The sequence below is a fragment of the Canis lupus genome, chromosome 36 (genome assembly GCF_003254725.2).
Source record: "Canis lupus dingo isolate Sandy chromosome 36, ASM325472v2, whole genome shotgun sequence".
NCBI lineage: Eukaryota > Metazoa > Chordata > Mammalia > Carnivora > Canidae > Canis > Canis lupus.
In genome coordinates, this window is record NC_064278.1 from 17280176 (window position 1) to 17299503 (window position 19328).

Here is a 19328-nt window from a genome sequence, read left to right on the forward strand (position 1 = left end):
ATTTTAAAAAGTTATTCCCATCAATGTAATCAGAAGCATTATTCGATAGCCTCTACAAATACAGCAAATAAAGTATTCCCCAAGATGTAAATGAGGAAGCAGCTTGATGTTTTTCTTTGTATCCTTTGTCTTTCCTAATGAAAACTGCTTTCTTTCCTCCTCTTCTTCCGTGTTTCAGTTGCTAATTTATGGTCAGATTTGAGAGCATTGTGTTGCTTCACCTAAAAACAAAGCCATGTTTTCTCAAGTGAGTTATGATAAATTTATTCAGAGTTGGTCAATAATACATCCCTCTTCTCACACCTCTGTGGTCTTAGAACTTAATAAAATACATGAATCAGAGTATAAAACATCTCATTTTTCAGTAAATATGGGGGATGAAGAGAGAAAGGAAGAGGAGACACGAGATAGTTCTGTTTCTGAATTTTATTCAGAAGAAAATTAATTGAAAAGTTTTGGAATGCCATGTTTAGGTTTTTTTAAAATTCTTTTTTTAAAAAAGATTTTATTTATTTGATACGGGGGCAGGGAGAGAGAAGGAGAGAAAACAAGCAGGGGGAAACACAAAGGCAGGGGGAGAAGCGGACTCCCCGCTGAGCAGGGAGCTGGATGCAGGGCTTGATCCCAGTATCTGGGATCATGACCTGAGCCAAAGGCAGATGCTTAACCAACTGAACCACCCAGGTGCGCCTACCATGTTTAGTTCTTGAGACAACCATAATTTAAACTCTTTGGCACTAGTGGCATTGCATACCCTCAGTGAAAAAGTTAAATGGCAGAGTAGTTAAGGGTAGGCTTGTGAGTTTTATGTCAGTTATTAATATTTGATCCAAGACTGTGAGCATTTATGACTGCTAGTGGCTCTTGGACTAAATAAAGAACTGATTTACTGTCCAATTTCATGAATCTTTTTTCACAGCACATATAAGATAAGGTTTCCAGTGGTTATAAATGACCACAACAAAGTTTTTTTTTTTGCTTTTCTTGTTGACTTTCTATCTAACATCATGTCTGTATGAAGATATTTTCAGCTTTACAGCATGTTTTGACATCTTTACATAGAATATTCCAAATACATGAAATTGAATGATGAGGTGAGTCTAGTGTATTCACAGAAGTAGATTCAAGAAGCACTCTCAATCAAATTCATAAAAGACACTACTGAGAGAGAGGTCATTGAACTAGTGGTCTACCACCTGTTTAGCTGTGTTTCAGTTGCATGGACATCATTTGGCCAGAAGCTTTCCTTCATTGTGAGCCATGTTTGAGCATGTTCAAAATAATAATACGTATTTATGAATAAATCATTTGAAACTTAAAGACAGCAATAAAACTACAAAGTCTAAAAATAAAAGCAATATTTTAAATTTATAGTCTGACCTATGCTGTAATAAAAGTGATTTCTTAGCTGTAATTGTTGCCCAGAAACTCTGGTATATATTGTGATTTTATTCTAACCAGGGGATCCCATGTCAGAGAACCATTGTCAGACGTAATGATTGATACAGGAGACTTTATTCCCCAAATGTATCTGTGGCCTCAGTAAATATTTTTAAGTGACCAAAAATCTATTTCATGCTTTATGAGATATAAAATTGAATGGTAAAATGAGGAAATAAGTGAATGCTGCTGTTTTAGCAAAAGAATGCAATTTGTAAGCAGGAATATTTCTAAGAGAATGAATACTTTGAAGAAATATTTTTACGACTGTCTCTATTCCCTGATTTCCAGAGAGTTTTATTTCTTGATGCTACCAGATATGTTGGCAGTTGTGGGACTGAAAAGCTTTTTAGTTATTTCCATTCACTGCCTCTTCTTGGACTATGCAGGGAGAAAAAGTCCTTTTCCATTAATAATCTTTCAAGTCACTATGAGAATAGGAAGTATTGAAATAACAGCAGCTTAGTCTTTGCTGATGCGCTTTAAAAACCTTATTAGAATAATATACTTCTCAGAGGCATCTGCTCCTGCTTGAATAGACTTGATGTTCCTGTCTGTCTTGGGCTGTCAGAAAAATTAAAGCCGAACACTTAAAGCAGAAGAACATCAGAACATAAAAATCTCAGCAGTCCCTTGGCTGGTTTTATTACTTTATTTAGTGTGCACACAATCTCAGGTTGTTTCACTTTTACTTCAATGATAGGCTTCCAAGGTGGGCTGGTATTTCAAGTAACAAGTTTAGTGGCCGTGGCCCATGAGGCAGGACTGTGTGACCCATCCTCAGACCCACACCCTCATCGCAGGACTAGCTGAAACCCAAAAGCCAAGGGACCTACTTTGTCCCAAGTCAGAAGTCTGTGCTTACTTTTGGCCACTTTGGAGCTTGTACTGTAGGGTTGCTTCCCAGGCCAGAAATTTGCATCAAAGGGCTAAGAAAAATACATCCAAAAATAAACATGAAAGTCAAGATTTCATGCCAGGAACTCCAGCCACACACATCCTGTTGGCTGGTTCTCTTGACTTTCCTCACAGTTGTGATTCTTTTAAACCAAGCGGAAGCCTGCTCTGATGACTTGGACCTTATGTCTGCGCCAGGGTCTCACTCCTCTGTCTTCGAGCTTTTCCATGGAGTGGCGAAATGATTCAAACTCAGAAAGGAAGGGAGTGAAGTTATTAGGAGGTAACTAAAATTAAATACATGTATATGTATATAGGAAGTCTTTTCCTATTGCCTTTGGTTGCCTGAGCTTTTCTGGAGAACTACCAGCATTGGTTTTCTCTGTGGACTGAGATCCTTTTAACATTAATAGATACAAATAAAGAATTATCGGCCATGAAGGTGTATTTTGCTATCCAAATAAAGGACAGATATTCCCTGGATGTCTGGGAACTTTGAGAGACAGAAAAAGAAGGACATATGCCCTATAAGGTCAGAATGGATCTTTTTTTATTCTTTAGTGGGGAAATATTATATGTCACAGTTTGTATTTGGTTTGAGGAATTATACTGTGAAACATCTCTGGCTTTTCTAATTATGTTCCACCAGACCTAAATATGTACAATAAGACTGACATAATTTGATTTCATCTTTATTTGTGGGGTGTGTGTGTGTGTGGAGGGGGGAGTGGTGACTCGTCTTTTTCTGATTGTGAAGGATATGTTTGTTTAACCTGATGATCTTAAATACGTTTCTAGATAAACATAGATAGTTGTTCATAACTAGCCAGTTACATTTATCACATTAATATTAAATATAGGTATTTATCTGGTGACATATTTGAATGGCATATATTAAAAATGAATTTTGGGCAAGGAAACAGATTGAGAGTGATGGTATTTCATCCTCTGGCCGCTCAGTGGGTATCTTGCCTGCAGCTCTCAGACTACGAATTCCTTAGTGTTTATGGGAACTCTGTTACATTATTGATGACTTGAAGTCATACCCTCTCTGTAAGCTATGATTTCAGTATTTCTCAGAAGATGATCAGGGGGTCTGAACAGATCAAGGATTGGCTGGCAGGTGCCAAGAATGCCCAGATGCTGTGGGTAGGCCTGCTGGCAGGTTGCTGTAAGCAGTAGTCATTGCTTCTTGACCGGTGCTCTTCTGGGTGTTTGTTTCAGGAGTGTGCACTGGATACTAGGATCTTGTAGAAGTTGTTGTTTCTGTTGTAGCAGAGGTTTTGAAGTGCCACCCACGCCATGCATTTGCCAGCTCACTTTTGACCCCTCACTGCCCCCCACCCCTTGTACTTTGATCTTGCAGTGGCCCTCATTACTCTCCCAGCAATCCTACCACTCTGCATGCCTGCTGAGGAGCTTCTCAACTCCATGTTAATTGATGCCCCTTTGAAAATTTCATCTTTAAGAAACTGTCACAGTCAACAAATATATACTTGGTTCCCACCAAGCAGAAATGCCAGATGTATCACATTGTCCTTCTGGTTTACAATCTAGTGGAGAAGACAGACAAGCATAAACACAAATCACCCTGATGTAAGACAAATTGGAAGGTATATCAGAAAGATACGGTGTGCTGGAGGACATTATAGGGAGAGCAGAGAGACAGTCGTTTCCATCCAGGGTATCATTTCGAGCAAAGACAAAGGAATCTGGTTCTGAATTCTTATGCGGCTAACAAGGCTGTCTTTCAACATCCCGAAAGGATTGGGGTCAGTTAACCAAATTATAGCATTTGAAGCAGACTTGTCCTGATGGACTGACCACGCAGAAGGGGCAGGGCGTCTGCACTCCTGCTCTCCCATGGTCTGCCTCCTCCTGTGTGGGGCCCCTGGGCAGCCTGCCCTCTGAGGTGTCATGTGTTGCATTTCCAAATGCCTAGCTTTGTGTTTTGTTTGTTGTTCAGTCATCATCTGGAGAAATCCGCTCTGAGGTTTAATGGGTCCCGCCGGCAAAGGCAGTTCCAGTTGGGAAAACTTTAAGAACTTGAGACTCAGAAGGAACTCGTGGTATGGACTGGGGGATATTGTTAAGCTCTTTATGTGTAGGAAGCCCTGTGGTCATGGGACTTTTCTGTTCTGTTTGGGCCAAATTCCACTCCTGTGCAGTCTCCCGGCTGCTGCGGAGAGGTTAGAGCACAGTCACTGGGGCAGGGTGTCTGACACCGAGGAAGGAGCAGCAGGAAATCCTGTCACAAAGTCAGCCTCTCCGAATTCCTGCAGGCTTGCCCATGGTTGATCTTACTAACCTCAGTGTTTTGAGCTGTCTGGCCCAAACCAATAAATGCAAGACAGACTTTCTAAAGGCTGTTGATGCGGTCAAATGGTCTGCCCTGAAATTCTGATCTATTCCTGGTTTAACCCAACTCTTCTAGGTAACTTTTTGGAAGGCTCTCTAGCTCCTGGGCCCTTATTTGTAAACATAAAGATAGCTTCACTTAGATCCTGCCTTTCCATCAGGTGTGCTCCAAGTTAAATGTTGGTTGATTATTTAACATGCCCTGTGAATTAGAAAATTTAGTCTCCCCCCCACCCCCACCTTCCTTTTTGGTTCGCAAATTCAAGAAGGCAAAGCCACAAATTATGTGAATGGAAAGTATAAAGGATAGGCAACAGTTCATACTGTATCAAATTATATCATTTGAAAGGCAAGAACTTTTTGGTATCTTTCATCATTTACAGTTGCAGTTCTTAAAACTAGTTCCACATTAGAATTACCTGGAAAGCTAGTTAGAAATTCCCATGTGTGGGCCCTCCCTAGAACAGTGAGACCAGAGTCTCTAGAAGAGGGGCCCAGAGCATCAGTGGCTTCTTCAAGCTCCCCAGATGGGCCTACTGGGCAGCCAGGGCTAAGAACCTTTGTCTTCCAGCAGTGGGCTTTGGTAAGTGGGCACTGTGCCCCTTTGCATCTGCTTCTGCATTTACCTGCCCAGCATTTTCGTTCTGTGCTAAGGCTCTATGATTGAACAATATGTTTATTCCTTGTTAAAATCTCCTAGTGTGATTTTTCCTTCTCTTAGATAGACATTCTACTTCCAAATTGGGGTTCCTGCCAGATTTAAGTAATAATGGCAATCGGTACTTTAGAAATAGATACAGTGAGTAGGGTTTTTTATTTGAGGGTTTGTGATTAGAGGTTGCCTGTGTGGTCTGGTTAATGAAAGTGTGAGAATCAGGTGCCAGTCCCCCTCACCCCCACCCAATTCCACCATCCTATAAGCACATATTCTCTTATCTGTCAGAACAACCTTGTCGTTACACATCACGTAGCTCCTGGAAGATTCTACACTGTACCTTTGTAAGAGAATGAGAGTGAAAAAGGCAAGTAATATCATCGCACTATTAAGAGAGTTTTGAGCTCATAGGCCTCCTGAGAATGTTGAGATCCGTGACCTGTCCCTGGACTATACTTTGAGAATCACTTCTCTAAGATAAATTCCCAGAAAAAGAATAGTAAGTTGAAGGGTATGAAAACATTTATGTCTCTTGATAAGTATGATCACATTTATTTTCAATAGCTTTTATCCCGCCACCAGGAGTATTTGAGCATGCCTATTACATCCAGCCTTGGCCAGCATGACCATTACATATTTTCCTCCATTATAAGAGGCACTATTATTGTCATTGTATTTCTTTGATTATTGCTGGGATGGTTGAGGTTTTCTTATGTATTTCTTTCCTGATTATATTTCCTCTTTCAGGACCAAGTTACTCACCCATACATTGGCATTTATTTATCAGTTTATATGAAAGCTTCATTTGATCAAGATATTAACCCTTTGTTGTAATTCCTGCAAATATTTTATCTTGATCTGTTGACTTTTCACTTTTCATGAATTCAAAGTATATAAATTTTAAATCCATTAGATCCGTAACAAAAAGCCTATTTTGTGGTTTAAGATTTTTTTAGTTTGTTTTATAAAGATATTTTTTGTTTGTAGCTGATTTGAAAAATCACATGTAAGCAATAATGTGTTTTAGTCAGTGGTGCTGCCTGCATGAATTGAAGGAGTTTTAAAAACTTTTTGTGTTGCTTCTCTCTTCTTCAAAACATTTTCAAATGCTCTCATAAATTCATGTATTGGCTCCAATTATTTCTTATAACATCTATATTATAATGTATCTCTTATAACCCTATTTTAGCAACTATGAAAAAATTTTCTTAAAATTTCGTTTCTGGGGTAGCCCGGGTGGTTCAGCGGTTTAGCGCAGCCTTCAGCCCAGGGTGCGATCCTGGAGACCCAGGATCGAATCCCACGTCTGGCTCCCTTCATGGAGCCTGCTTCTCCCTCTGCCTCTGTCTGTGACTCTCTCTCTGTGTCTCTCATGAATAAATAAATAAAAATCTTTAAAAAAAAATTTCGTTTCTGGATATCTGTACCATAACCTGTGTCCCTTCCACTGCTCTTCTGCTTGGTTTTGGTGAAGATCCCAGTGATTTGATGGTGGAACCCTCCAGCCTTTAGTTCCCACTGCCCCATGTCCCCACCTGCAAACACTGCTCTAAGTAACCTTTGAGAGAGACATGAGTGTTACTGGGGTATCTTCTGAAGTTAGTGAATTGAATCCTTTTCTTAAATTTTATTCTATTTATTTATTTGAGGGGCAGGTACCCCAAATGAGTCCTCTTTTTTGAGCATCTGTAACTGTTTTCTTCACTGTCCAGAATTGTGTCTACCTCTTTAATAGTTCTAGGGGAAAAAAAAGTAGTTCTAGGGAAAGCACAGCTTTTAGCAATAAGTGTTGATGAAAATGGCTTTTTATTTTTAGGTCTTTGCTATTTGTTGTGGGCTTTATTTGTTTGGAGGGCATTTTTGGTCTATGCTTTACTTTGTCTAAAATTCATGGAATTGCCTAGTGCAAATACACTGAAAAAGGAAAAAAAAACCTCTCTGTAACAACTTATATCTAATCCCTGTTAAAAGCATAATAGAACTTGGAAAAGGGGAAATATGTAGTAAAATGATCAGAAATGGCATTTAATAAAAGATCTGCCTACTTAGGATGTCTGGGTGGCTCAGTGGGTTAAGCATCTGACTCTTGATTTTGGCTCAGGGGATGATCTCAGGGTCATGAGATCAAGCCCCGCATTGGGCTTTGCCCCCTCATAAATAAATGAATCTTTAAAGAGAGAAAAGATCCGCCTACTCAGGAACATAAACAATTTTGTGAACAACACTGTAAAAAGTATTTACTTATCAAAAAGTTACAAATTTTTTAAATAGCTTTAAGCCCAGAGAAGTCTTCTACTTCTCTGAAAATTGCATTGTGGATCACACTACCTCTATTGACATTTTCTTTCCGTAATTACCAAAGATTTTGTCATACATAGCAGATGGCTATACTTAGTGAATGGCTATACTGAATTCAAGAATTAATACATGAAATTTAATAAATTAAAATCATCACATGACTTCCTGATAATAATCATTACAAGCATGTGCATAATAGTCAAAACTAGTATGAGTCCTGACATGGTTAAGAAATTTTTAGAGAAGTTTTAGCAGAGTTGGTATTCCATCTTCCTGAAATTATTTTTCTTGCTTTCTGCCTGTGGCTTTATACTTTCTTCTCCTTCATCCTAGCCCTTTCTCCTGGCTTCATTTAGGTCTGAAATATAGGACTTATCTTTTTGCCCTCCAAATTTTTATTCAAACTTTTAAACATTTCACAAACTGAAAAAGGACTTGTAGGAAACACCAAGTTTACTTGGGTATTTTAGATTCATTTTTTTCCCTTCCTGCTTCTCTGTGTCCTACCCAGCCTCCTTTTATCATCAGTTGTGGTTTATCTCTTCCTCTTCAATTCCATCCCATCATCACTTTTCCCTCCCTTGTCTCTCCTCACATCTAGCCAGTGCTAAGGGAGGCAGCTTGGTTTTTAAAGACCAGGGCCTGGAATCAGCCAGATCAGGATGGCATTCTGGCCCAGCTCTGTATCCTTAGGCAAGGACTTTACTGCCTAAACCTCTTTCCTCATTTGTAAAAGGCGGTTAACAATAATCCTGTTGCAAATGGTTGGGAGGAAGAAATGATATAATGCCATCAATCCCTTAGCCCCAAGGAAGCACCCAGTAAAGGTGCGGAAGGTAGAGATGGATAGATACAGATGGAGGAGTTCATTTTTTTTTTAAGATTTTATTTATTCATGACAGACTGACACAGAAAGAGGCAGAGACATAGGCAGGAGAAGCAGGCTCCCTCTGGGGAGCCTGATGTGGGACTTGATCCCAAGACCTCGGGATCACAACCTGAACCAAAAGCAGATGCTCAACCACTGAGCCACCCAGGTGCCCTGATGGAGTTCAGATCCACACATGTCTGCCCAGATGCCTAGTACTACTTTCTCTGATACCCAGGGACGTACATCCTTTCCAGCCATATTACCTCTATTAATTCATGCAAATATTTCTCTCAACCTAAATCATATCAGCAAGCACTAGTTGGGCATTCGTGAAAGGCCAAGTGCTGTATTTGGCACTGAGCACACAGATGTGAATAGCGTGTGGCCCTCAAGGAGCTCACAGTCTAATGAAGATAAACATATGAAACTAAATTTTAAAATCTGATGATATGAGCTATAGCAGAGGTGCACACAGGGGCTGTGAGTGGGAGGAGGAGATAGTAACTGCCAGGGAGAGTCAGAATGGTTTCCAGAGAAAGTCCCCTTGTGTGTGTTGTCCTTCTAGAGCTGACAGAGAAGTGGCAGACAGAAAAATACCACCAGACACAAGCAGAGGATACAAGTGCTACTGCAGGAACACGTCTGTTTTGGTGGGACACAGAGGCATGTTCATAACGACCCTCCCAGTTCCAGGACGAGCTTGTCTCCTCAAGTTCTTCACAGAAAGAAGAACTGTTGGAGCCACCTAGCCTTTCCTGAGAACAGCACAGGATTTTAAGCTCCTTCTTTTCCGTCCCCAAAGTCCTCCTCCACGCTCTTCTGCTCCCTAGAGCAAAAACATGTAGCAAGCCCAAAAGTGTTAAGCCAGAGAATGGAAGGTCAGATCCTTCATGAAACATCCCCAAGCAGACTCCATCTTTGGGCCTGCTCGTTCCTGCTCCTGCCTGTGCCTTCCCCATCTCTGTTATGTGTTCCCTTTACCTCCTATCACCTCTTTTCTCTTTTCTCCACCTGTCCCAAGATGCAGCCCAATTGCTGTCTCCCCTAACATCTCTCCGTCTCCACCCCTCCTCCCCCTGAATAACACCAGGAATGAACGACGACAGCCCCTTCACGTAGGTGTTACCTCTTGTAATTGTTGGTTTTGTAAACCAGATCTGTCTGTGAATGAAAGGCCAAGAGGAGGCTGGGTTGCCTCCAGAGGAGATGAGGGTCCAGATGATGAAAGAGATCATGACCATAAGACAGGTTGAGATCAGGTGAGGGGCTGGGAATAGAAGTCTAGCACCTGGGATTGCTAAGGTTCAGGGAAAATGGAGGCCCAGAGCTCTGCTATTCCTCCAAAAGACTGAGAAACCTTGAAGCTGAGAGGTTCTGGGGCTGAGAGAGCCCTGAGCAAGAGGCCGAATGTAGCTTCAAACCTGACCCAGAGGGAACTAAGGACCATTAATACACACACTCTGGGATCTATTTGGTTACTCCCAGATTTGCAGGTCTTTATGAATTGGGGGTCTTAGTGGAGACTGCTGATTCTGGTGCAGCCAGAGTTCCTAGTAGCCATTGGCCTGGATCCTAGGGGTCACAGAAGGCACAGAACACTCTGCGTCCCCCTTTTTTATCTCTCTGTTCCTGTGGGACTTGGCAGGTTCTTCTCAATCTGATGGAGAAGGAAGGTGAGCCCCCTAGAGCATCCGATTTGTGGTAATCCGTGACGTGATCTGAGACCAGTCTGGTTAAAAATCGTTGTGGTCATTTGGATTTTACATTCACATGGTGGATCTCTGCATGTGAATAAAAACTAACAATAAAAGATGAATTTTATTGACCACCAAATAAGTGCCAGAAGTCACTCTTATCTTTTCATTAGTTCTTTAGTCATAAGTTATTATCAGTTTAGTCTCAAGAATATAGTTTAAGTATCCAGAATTCAGTTTTGGAAACTTTTGAAATAAAGAGCCCTTTTTTCCCTTTACTTAGGAAGAATTCAAAATTAGACCCAAATGTTAGCATTTTGCCCACTAGTAATAGGATAACTTTTTTGGTCCATTATCAGATAGGTTTATGTGTGGTGTCAGAAAAGAGCACTGGTCTACAACAGGTGACCCTAATCCAGATTTCATGGGATATGGGGAGTTCACAGATGAGCTACTGAGAAACCTGCAAACCTCTGATAATTTTTATGTGTGTGCATTTTCTGAAAAGAGGGTCTATAGCTTTCATCCTAATCTGAAAGGGCTCTGTTGCCCCTCTCGCCCCTCCCCCACAATGATTAAGGACCACCTTCTACAAAATCAGGATATAGATCAGACCATAGAGTCTGTTCCCCATTTATGTAGGAGAATACTGAACATTTACTCTCAAAGAATCTTTACAGAATTTGTAATGTGAGAATGGAGATGATGGATAAATTTTCATTGTGGCTTTCAGCCTGAGACATTGGTATCCAGAAACTCTTCTTGTAGTGAAAAGAAATCATTAGGAAAAATGCCAAGTTCCAGCCTCAAAACAAATGCTTTGCAGTAAGAGGTTCTACCAAAGCCTGTTTTAAAATAAAAATTTCTAATTTATGGATCCATCGCCTCTCTAAAAGAGCACATTTGAGTGTTTTGTGTCCAGTTCCAAAATGATTGAACTTTAATAGTAAGTTTTCATGAAGTGTGGTTTTGTATTTTCAGTTCCATACCTCTCCCCCAACACCACCCACGCATAATAATGCCCACAATGCTAATTGGACGCCTTCAGACAATGGTACTTCTAAAAGTTAGCTATAGCATGGCCCATCATGCAAAACAATAATTGTCTTTGTTTTTTATTTAAAGAAATTTATTTTATTGAGACTAGGTAATGCATACCCATGGTAACTGAACTCAAAAAGTACAGTAGAATACATATAATGAAAAAAATATATATATAATGAAAAACATGCTTTTCTCTCACTCCTGTGCTAACCACTAGCTCCTTTGCCAGAAGCAACCCACTGTTACTGGCTTCTTCCGTAGAATATTTCATGCCGAATATTCTCTTTGGTTGGTTATTGGGTAAGACTTCCAAAGCTTACATTTTATTCTTTTTTCCTCAACCTCTTGAGAAAGAAAAAAAAGTTTAAAAATTTGTAGAAATATCAAGACATTTTAAATCAGTCTTCACACAAATTGACTCTAACATACCTACCAGGGATTCAGGTTACTTTTTCCTTTTCCTTTACTATTTATTTAAATTCCAACAACTTGACTCTTCTATCGACGTGGTGTGATGTTGTAAATCTGAGAACATTATTGCAAAATGTGACTGTGTTTCTTTTTTTTTAATAATTTATTTATTATTTATTTATTCATGAGAGACACAGAGAGAGAGAGAGAGAGTGGGAGAGGGAGAAGCAGGCCTCCCCGAAGGGGAGGGATGTGGGCCTCGATCCCAGGACTCCAGGATCATGCCCTGGGCCAAAGGCTTGCGCCCAACCGCTGAGCCACCCAGGCTTCCCTAACCAGGCTTATAGGAGGAGTCTTTGTAGTATATACAAATTCATTTTAATTTTTAGTTATTACAAACTAATAAGTTTGTTGAAAATTCAGGGTAATATACATGATTAGCAATATTGAAAGTATAAGAGGTAAGTAAAGAAATACCTCCTTCAATTTGAATAAAGGTGTTTAATCATTATAGCTATGGGATATCACATTGATACCATGCTAGTAAATAAAACATGGGAAATTCTTTTGGCATTAATTTTCCAAGAAGTTCTCCCTGTAAATAATCTCTACGTATCTTTTACATTTTCTGAGTTGATGTATATGTACCAATCAAGACAAGCATCCCTTGTGGCGTAGATGACCTTGCATCCATGGCCCTTGAGAGAATATATATTTATGTTGACAGTGCAGCTGTCATGAATTGAGTTCATAAAATTGGATTTGTTTTTTTTTTTAATCTGACATATTATTCTTGCCTAATTTCATTGTGCTGACCATGGTTTCAGTGCTATAAATCACAGAGAATGTTGGCCCACAAAAGAAAAAGAGCAGCAATAACAATATGAAATATTGCCTTTGTTTAATGAAAATGTTTCTTGGGTACCTGTCTTCTTTCAGCTGTGTTCCCTGGGTCTTATTATTTTTTATAATTTTTTTAAAACAAACTGTCAATTTGAGGTAAGGGGTAATGTAAAGCTCATAAAACTTAAATGTCAAATGAAAGAGTGGATGGGGTATGGTAGAAAGAAACCTATTTTTTAATGCAGAAAAGCAAGACAGGTATATACAAATTCAAGTGCACAAAGTCTACTACAAATTTGTGGAGCCCAGCGCAAAATAAAAATGAACATCCCTTATTCTCCTCAGAGGAAGAAAGTATCACTAGCAGTGCTAAAATATAAAGTCTTTTTCCTTTCTTTTGCATTTTCTAGATCAACTCACCATAGATTTATTATTTGCTATTTAATATTATAAGTAAAGAAAAAATTAAATTATTAGTGCAAATTTTGTTTGCCTATGGTGCAATGACAATTTTAAATGCACATATAAGGACATTTAACTTGTATGTGGACTCATCAAAATGATATAATTTATATTTCCTGGCTTGTATATGCATGTGTATTATATTCTTACCGGGACAGTAGAAACCATGCACAAAACTAATTCAACTGTTTTTATTTCGGTTCATGATACACATAGTTCTACCCATACTCTCTATCTGTAGCTGACAGATCCCTAAGGCAGGATTCAGGAAAAGGAACTCTAGGTTGCCCTAGCTTTCTTTTCCCTTTATGTCATTATTTTCCATGTAAGTGGTTGGGTCACACAGGGAAGTAGCATGAATAAGAAAGGATATGATAGAGTTCCTTTGTCAGTACCATCACACCTTTTCTGTGTTCAAAGGAAATTCTGATTAGAATGGAAAATGCGGCCTTGGAGCTGTCAGTACCTGGACTTGCTCATTGAAAGGTGTAGCATGCTTACTGTGTACTTGCATTGAGTTGTGTTGAACTCCCATGCCACACGAGTGCACTGGAATTCTGTTCTCACCAGGCATTGTGAACACTCAGTGTGAAAAGGGTGTCAAGGAAAAGTGGACACGCACATTGCACTGTCTCTGCTCACATACATGCTCCACTGTTCTATTGCACCTCACTTATAAAACATGAGTTCAAAGATAAAATCACTAAGAATTTCAAGATGGTAATAGAGCATTACACCGAGGGCTCAGAGCCCTTGGGCATGAGGCCCTATGTACCTGCACAGATATGCCTATGAAGGCAGCGCTGAAATGCATTAACTGAAAATAAGTTTCTTACTTTTCCTTTGCCGCTTTGCTCCTTTCCTGAGAGTAATTATTTCTGTAGCTTCTTCAATAACATTTCAGAAGGATGTAGCTATAGATAGGTAGATATGTACATATTTAGAGTGGCAGGTAAAATATGGCCATAAATTGGCCAAATTTGTTTTTCCAGCCAAGAGGTGGAGTCTGCTTTCCTCTTCTTGAATCCAGACTGGCCCTGAGACATGCTTACACCAAGAGAATGCTATGGAAATGACTGTGTTTGACTGTGTGTTAGCCTACAGAGGTCCTACAGTTTTAATCTTGCCCAAGGAACTTCCTCTATCATGTGAAGACACCTGAGAAGAAGAACCATGTGGTCCATTCCAGTCGTTTCAGCCATACCAGTTGAGGACCCAGAGAAGTGAGTCCATTCAGTCCCAACCAACTCCCAGTGGGCTGCAGCCTCCTGAGTAAACCCAGGTGATGCCAACAGAAGAATTGCTCAGGAAACTCACAGAATCATGAGAAATAATACATAGCCATGTCTTACGCCACTAAGTTTTGGGGTGTTTTATTATGAGCAATAACTTTATAATGGTATTACATTAAACTTATATACTTCCACAAATGATATTACATCATTCATATTATCTATATCTTGCTTTTTTTCCATTTAGTGGGTCTTAGAGATCCTTCTGTCTCAGTGCACTCTGATTAGTCACATTATGCTAAGAGTTTTTCATTGGCTGGATTACCACAATTTATTTATATCCTTGTTCATGGGCAGTTACATTGGCTTTTGTTCCTGTAAACAGTGCTGCAGTGGACATTCTTCTACACGTATCTTGATGTATGTTTATGGAGTAAGTCCTTACCTGTGGAATTATATGGACATGTGTGAAATTTACAAGTTGATGAATATTTTCTAACTAGACTTTAAAAAGTTGGCACCAATTCATACTTTACTGTATGTTTTAACAATGTGTAATTTCAAACTTTGAAAATTTTTCCAGGAAAAAAATTGCTATCTTATAATTATTATTTTGTTTACCTAGTTATGAGTGAGGTGAAGTATCTTTAAAAATATTTCCTGGCAGTTGCGGTGTTGGATTTTTTTGTTTGTTTGTTTGTTTTATTTATTTTTATTTTTTTTATTTTTAAAGATTTTATTTATTTATTCATGAGATACACAGAGAGAGGGAGAGAGAGGCAGAGACACAGGCAGAGGGAGAAGCAGGCTCCATGCAGGGAGCCTGATATGGGACTCGATCTCGGGTCTCCAGGGTCACGCCCTGGGCTGAAGGCAGGCACTAAACCACTGAGCCACACAGGCATCCCCTTATTTGTTTGTTTTATAGTTTGTTTTTTGTCTGTGAATGAATGGCCAATTTATATCCTTTGTCTGGTAGTCTACTGTGTTGTATCTACAATTTATTAGATTATAACAGCTCTCTGTAAATTAAACAGGCCCTCCTTTTAATGTATGTATTAAAATATCTTCCAAGTTTTGTGTCATATTTTGTGAATAGGCACTTAAAACTAGAGAGACATTTTCTGACTTGCTTTTTGATTTTTTTCCCTCAAGACATTTTGTTGTCAATCACTTCCCTTGGAAATTATTTCAATTTACCCATTTAATGTTTTTATCCTTTCACTATTGGGAAGATGCTACTTCAGGAGGTTGAGTTAGTTGGTTGCGAGGTCTGTTGACTGCGAAATGCAGTTTCTAGTAATGATTCATCCTTATCTGTTTGAGGGAAACTAAAGGGAAGAATGCCTTTTAAAATCAGGGCAGCCCGGGTGGCTCAGCAGTTTAGTGCCACCTTTTGCCCAGGGTGTGATCCTGGGGACCTGGGATCAAGTCCCACATCGGGTGCCCTGCATGGGGCCTGCTTCTCCCTCTGCCTCTCTCTCTCTCGGTGTCTCTCATGAATAAATAAATAAAATCTTTAAAAAATTAAAATAAAAAAATAAAATTATATCAAATGCTGGCCATATCAATGGCTTAGCTATTTCAGTACATGGTACTCATTCTCTTTAGAGATCAGATACTTTTAATGGGACTGTCTTCAGGGTTGGAGCTAAAGAACCCCGGATGCAAGAGATGAAGTAATTCCACTTTCGTGCCTGGATCTGATTATTCCCAGATACCTAATGCACTGCTTGTTAGTGGTTCTAGAAAAATGGGATATAATATGTGTGGAAAATAGTAGAGGCAGCTCCAAAAACCTTGGGGGAGGAGACTGATAGGAATGTCTGTTTGAATGCATATTATGAAGGTAGAGGAAGAGAACTACTCTTCATTAAAAACTTGATTTGGAGATGCAAGCTAAAATGGTGGTAAAAAGTGCCAGTAAACAGTAAAGCAGAGCTAGTGAGCTCCTCTTCCGGAAAAGCTTGGAGACTTTTTTTAATACACAGCAATCCCCTTGGAAATAGATAAGATGTTTACTTGTCAAAAACAAACTGCTTTCAGCCTCTTCGAGAAATGAGGAGCCTGTCAAAAGATTGGTTTTCAGTAAAGGGAAATATTCTTCCTTTAAGCATAAAAATTTGGAGGGACACTTGGGTGGCTCAGTCAGTTAAGCGACCCACTCTTGATTTCAGCTCAGGTCATGATCTCAGGGTTGTGAGATCGAGCCCCGCACCAGGCCCTGCACTGGGCGTGGAGTCTGCTTAAGATAACTCTTTCTCTCTCTTCCTCTGGCCCTTCCCCCCCTTTCTCTTCAAAAATATGTATTTTTGGAAGAAATTTTTATAGATTATTTTATATTTTCCTTCTCCCATTTTGTCTTATGTAAAATACTACATTTTATTTTCCTCTATTATAATGACTGTGTCATCCTGAAAAGTTGATGATCTTATACTGTACTTCAGTTGGCTGGTAGAAGCCCTTAGGGGCTTCTAAGCTGTGCAGTTTTTGCCCTCCCACTAGATGGCACCCCTTTGTAACAGAATTCTATAGTTTTTCTGTTTTCCCCTTTGCTCCAAATTCTTGGCTCTCACTTTTCATAGCAATCCATATTCTTATCTGTAGAAACCCCCTCTTATCGCCTGTCCCTGGTGATTTTTTGCTAGCAAGTGTTGGGAAACAACATAGCTACTCTTTCAGCACAGTATCTAAAGCAAGAGTAAATAGACCTTGAAGAAGTGAGCTCTTCACACTTGTAGCAGTGTCATCTTCCAGCTCTGATGTGTAAAATAAATGTCACATTTGGTTTGGTGGATTGGGTGACTTATTTGCAGCTCTTAATTGTGTTTAGATTCATTAGGAGCTCTGTACAAGGTACCTCTGGATTAGGGATGTATGGCTGAAGGGATTTAAATCTTTATAAGACATTATTTCTAAATTATGTGTCAACCTGTAAACATTATCCTATAGTATGCAAGTTCATTAATACATAGAGGGGGCAATTTCTAGCCTGAACATGCACAGCCTGGCTGTCCTATAGACTTGAGTCAAAATGAGTGTCTGAGTGCCTAGCACATAGGTGTCTGAGTGCCTAGCACATAGGTGTCTAGCACATAGGTGTCTAGCACATAGGTGTCTGAGTGCCTAGCACATAGGTGAACATTAAGTGAAAGAATTTCATTAAGTGATAAAAATTTTATATATGTATATGTAACTTCATATTCATTCAAATATGTTTTACAAATGTAAATCATTAGGCTACATTCTCAATATTTATGATAAACTAGTCTCTTATCCTTATTGATATCCAATTATAAATCATAGAACAAAACTACACACAATTGTATAACAATAATAAACTCTCTTAACAATTATCCATTTCTAATTCAGAAGTCAAATTATTAGTAGCCATGAAAGACTGGAGTCATGAAAGAACTCAGGCTAACCAGTTTTTCAGTCCTCTAAAGTATCCATTTCCAGGTTGGAATATGAGTTTAGGGTGAAAAAAGGATAAGATTGAGTACCACTCTTCCAAACTCTCCCTGACCTTGAATGAAGATGGTGTTTCTGGCAACTCCAGATCTTCTGAATAAAAGTGGGAGGCAAGATAACTCCTGACCTATTTGTAATGAAAATACACTCTCCATGCAGTTAAATATGTCACATCTCAGTGTGGACGCAGGCTTATTTTGAAAAATGTGAATAGATAAATAGCAAACAATCTTGGCAACAAAAAATTTCATAGTAGCTTCCTTTGGTGCCAAAACTTTCTCATGTATAGAAATGTAGTCTTGCATATATATGAGCAAAACACACCCACTTCTGTCTACCTACATTTAGTTCTGCTCTCTGCCAGTGAGTTTCATTTCCAAGAGATTATGCTAGAATAAGTTGAAGAAGGCTTTGGTTTCTGTGCTTTGAGGTTAGATGTTTGGTGCTTTGGAACCACCAGAACTCAGCTGGGTAGGGGATCAGTGGAACAGCCTCTTGGTTGTAGCTCTTGGTGACATGATGTCTCAGATGTGAGACACTAGTGTAAACTCACAGCCCTGATCTTCCTTGCTGTTGGTGTGATTAAACGTGCTCTGTTTGGGTGTTGCCTGGTCGATGAGAATAATACACTGTTTGAGCAAGAATGGTGTTGTCCTGAGGTGTGGTGTCCTTTTGACTTCCTCCCCCAAATGGAGCATTTCCTGCTTTCCAGCTGAATGATGAGTCATGTGAAGAGACTTGAGGATGTGACACAGGAGATGGGTCAGGCCATAATTATTCGAATGGTATGAATGACAAATCTGCGCATATTCCATCCAGGTAAAGCCGGGATATGCAAGAAGGGCTGGAAATAGCTCATGGCCATACGGCAGCATCTCCCAAGGCTAGTTGTTTAGTGCTTTCAACATCCAAAAGTACCACATCAAAGTAGTAATGTTTACCAGCATTCTCATTGCAAATCTGAACACCCTGATGCTTATTTCTATTTCTTATGACTTCTGGTCACTGGAAAGTGTTTTTTGAGTTAATTTAGAGTGAAAGATTTGTGAAGTGTTGGTATACCTGAGCTAGACTTATGTATGTACTCTAATAGCAGCGTGCGTCCAGAAGAACCATCATGCAAGAACACTCCCTGAGGTGTGTAAGGAAGATGGCTCATACTGCCTATTAAAGTATGTTCTTCTAGAACATAAGCATTAGCATTTGTTGTCTTTCAAGAGGTACTTATATATATTATTTTGTTTTACCCTAATTATGACTTAATGAGGTAATAATAGTAAAATTAATGATATGCTTAATGCTTACTGTGTGCTTGTCATTATGCTAAGTAGCCATTTGTCTCATCAAATCCGCCTGACAACCCTGGCCAGTAGGGATTACTGTCCCATTTTATAAGCTAGAAAACTGAGACTTAGATTGAGGAACTTGTCCAAGGTTAAATGGCTAATAAAGTAAAGGAGTTAGGACTTAAACTAGTCTTGTCTGATTTCAAATGTTGTAACTTGTACCATGTTGTTTCTCTCTCCTACTGTCCTAAGATCAAGACTATTAGCCACAAGCCAGCCAGCCAACCAACCAAACAAGCCAATGACCAAATAAGCAAGCAAAACCAAACAAGAACAACAACAACAACAACAAAAACCCAGTTT

The 19328-nt window shown here is 39.4% G+C and overlaps 1 protein-coding gene across 7 annotated transcripts in view; it reads left to right on the forward strand.

Annotated features, from left to right (window-relative positions):
* Positions 1-19328, forward strand: part of RAPGEF4 (Rap guanine nucleotide exchange factor 4) — a 283291-nt gene that overhangs the window by 69537 nt on the left and 194426 nt on the right. Inside the window, exon 1 of one of the 7 annotated variants that reach the window (XM_025460201.3) lies at positions 2597-2620. The exons of 4 other annotated variants lie outside the window; for them this stretch is intronic. Coding sequence is in view for 1 of the 3 variants with exons in the window: in XM_035698049.2 (XP_035553942.1) it covers positions 2858-2869 (12 nt within the window). In the remaining 2 variants the exon portion in view is untranslated. Of the gene's footprint in view, positions 1-2596; positions 2621-2848; positions 2870-19328 lie in introns of those variants that run through there. 2 more of the 7 variants (XM_035698049.2, XM_035698046.2) reach the window with 2 other exon arrangements.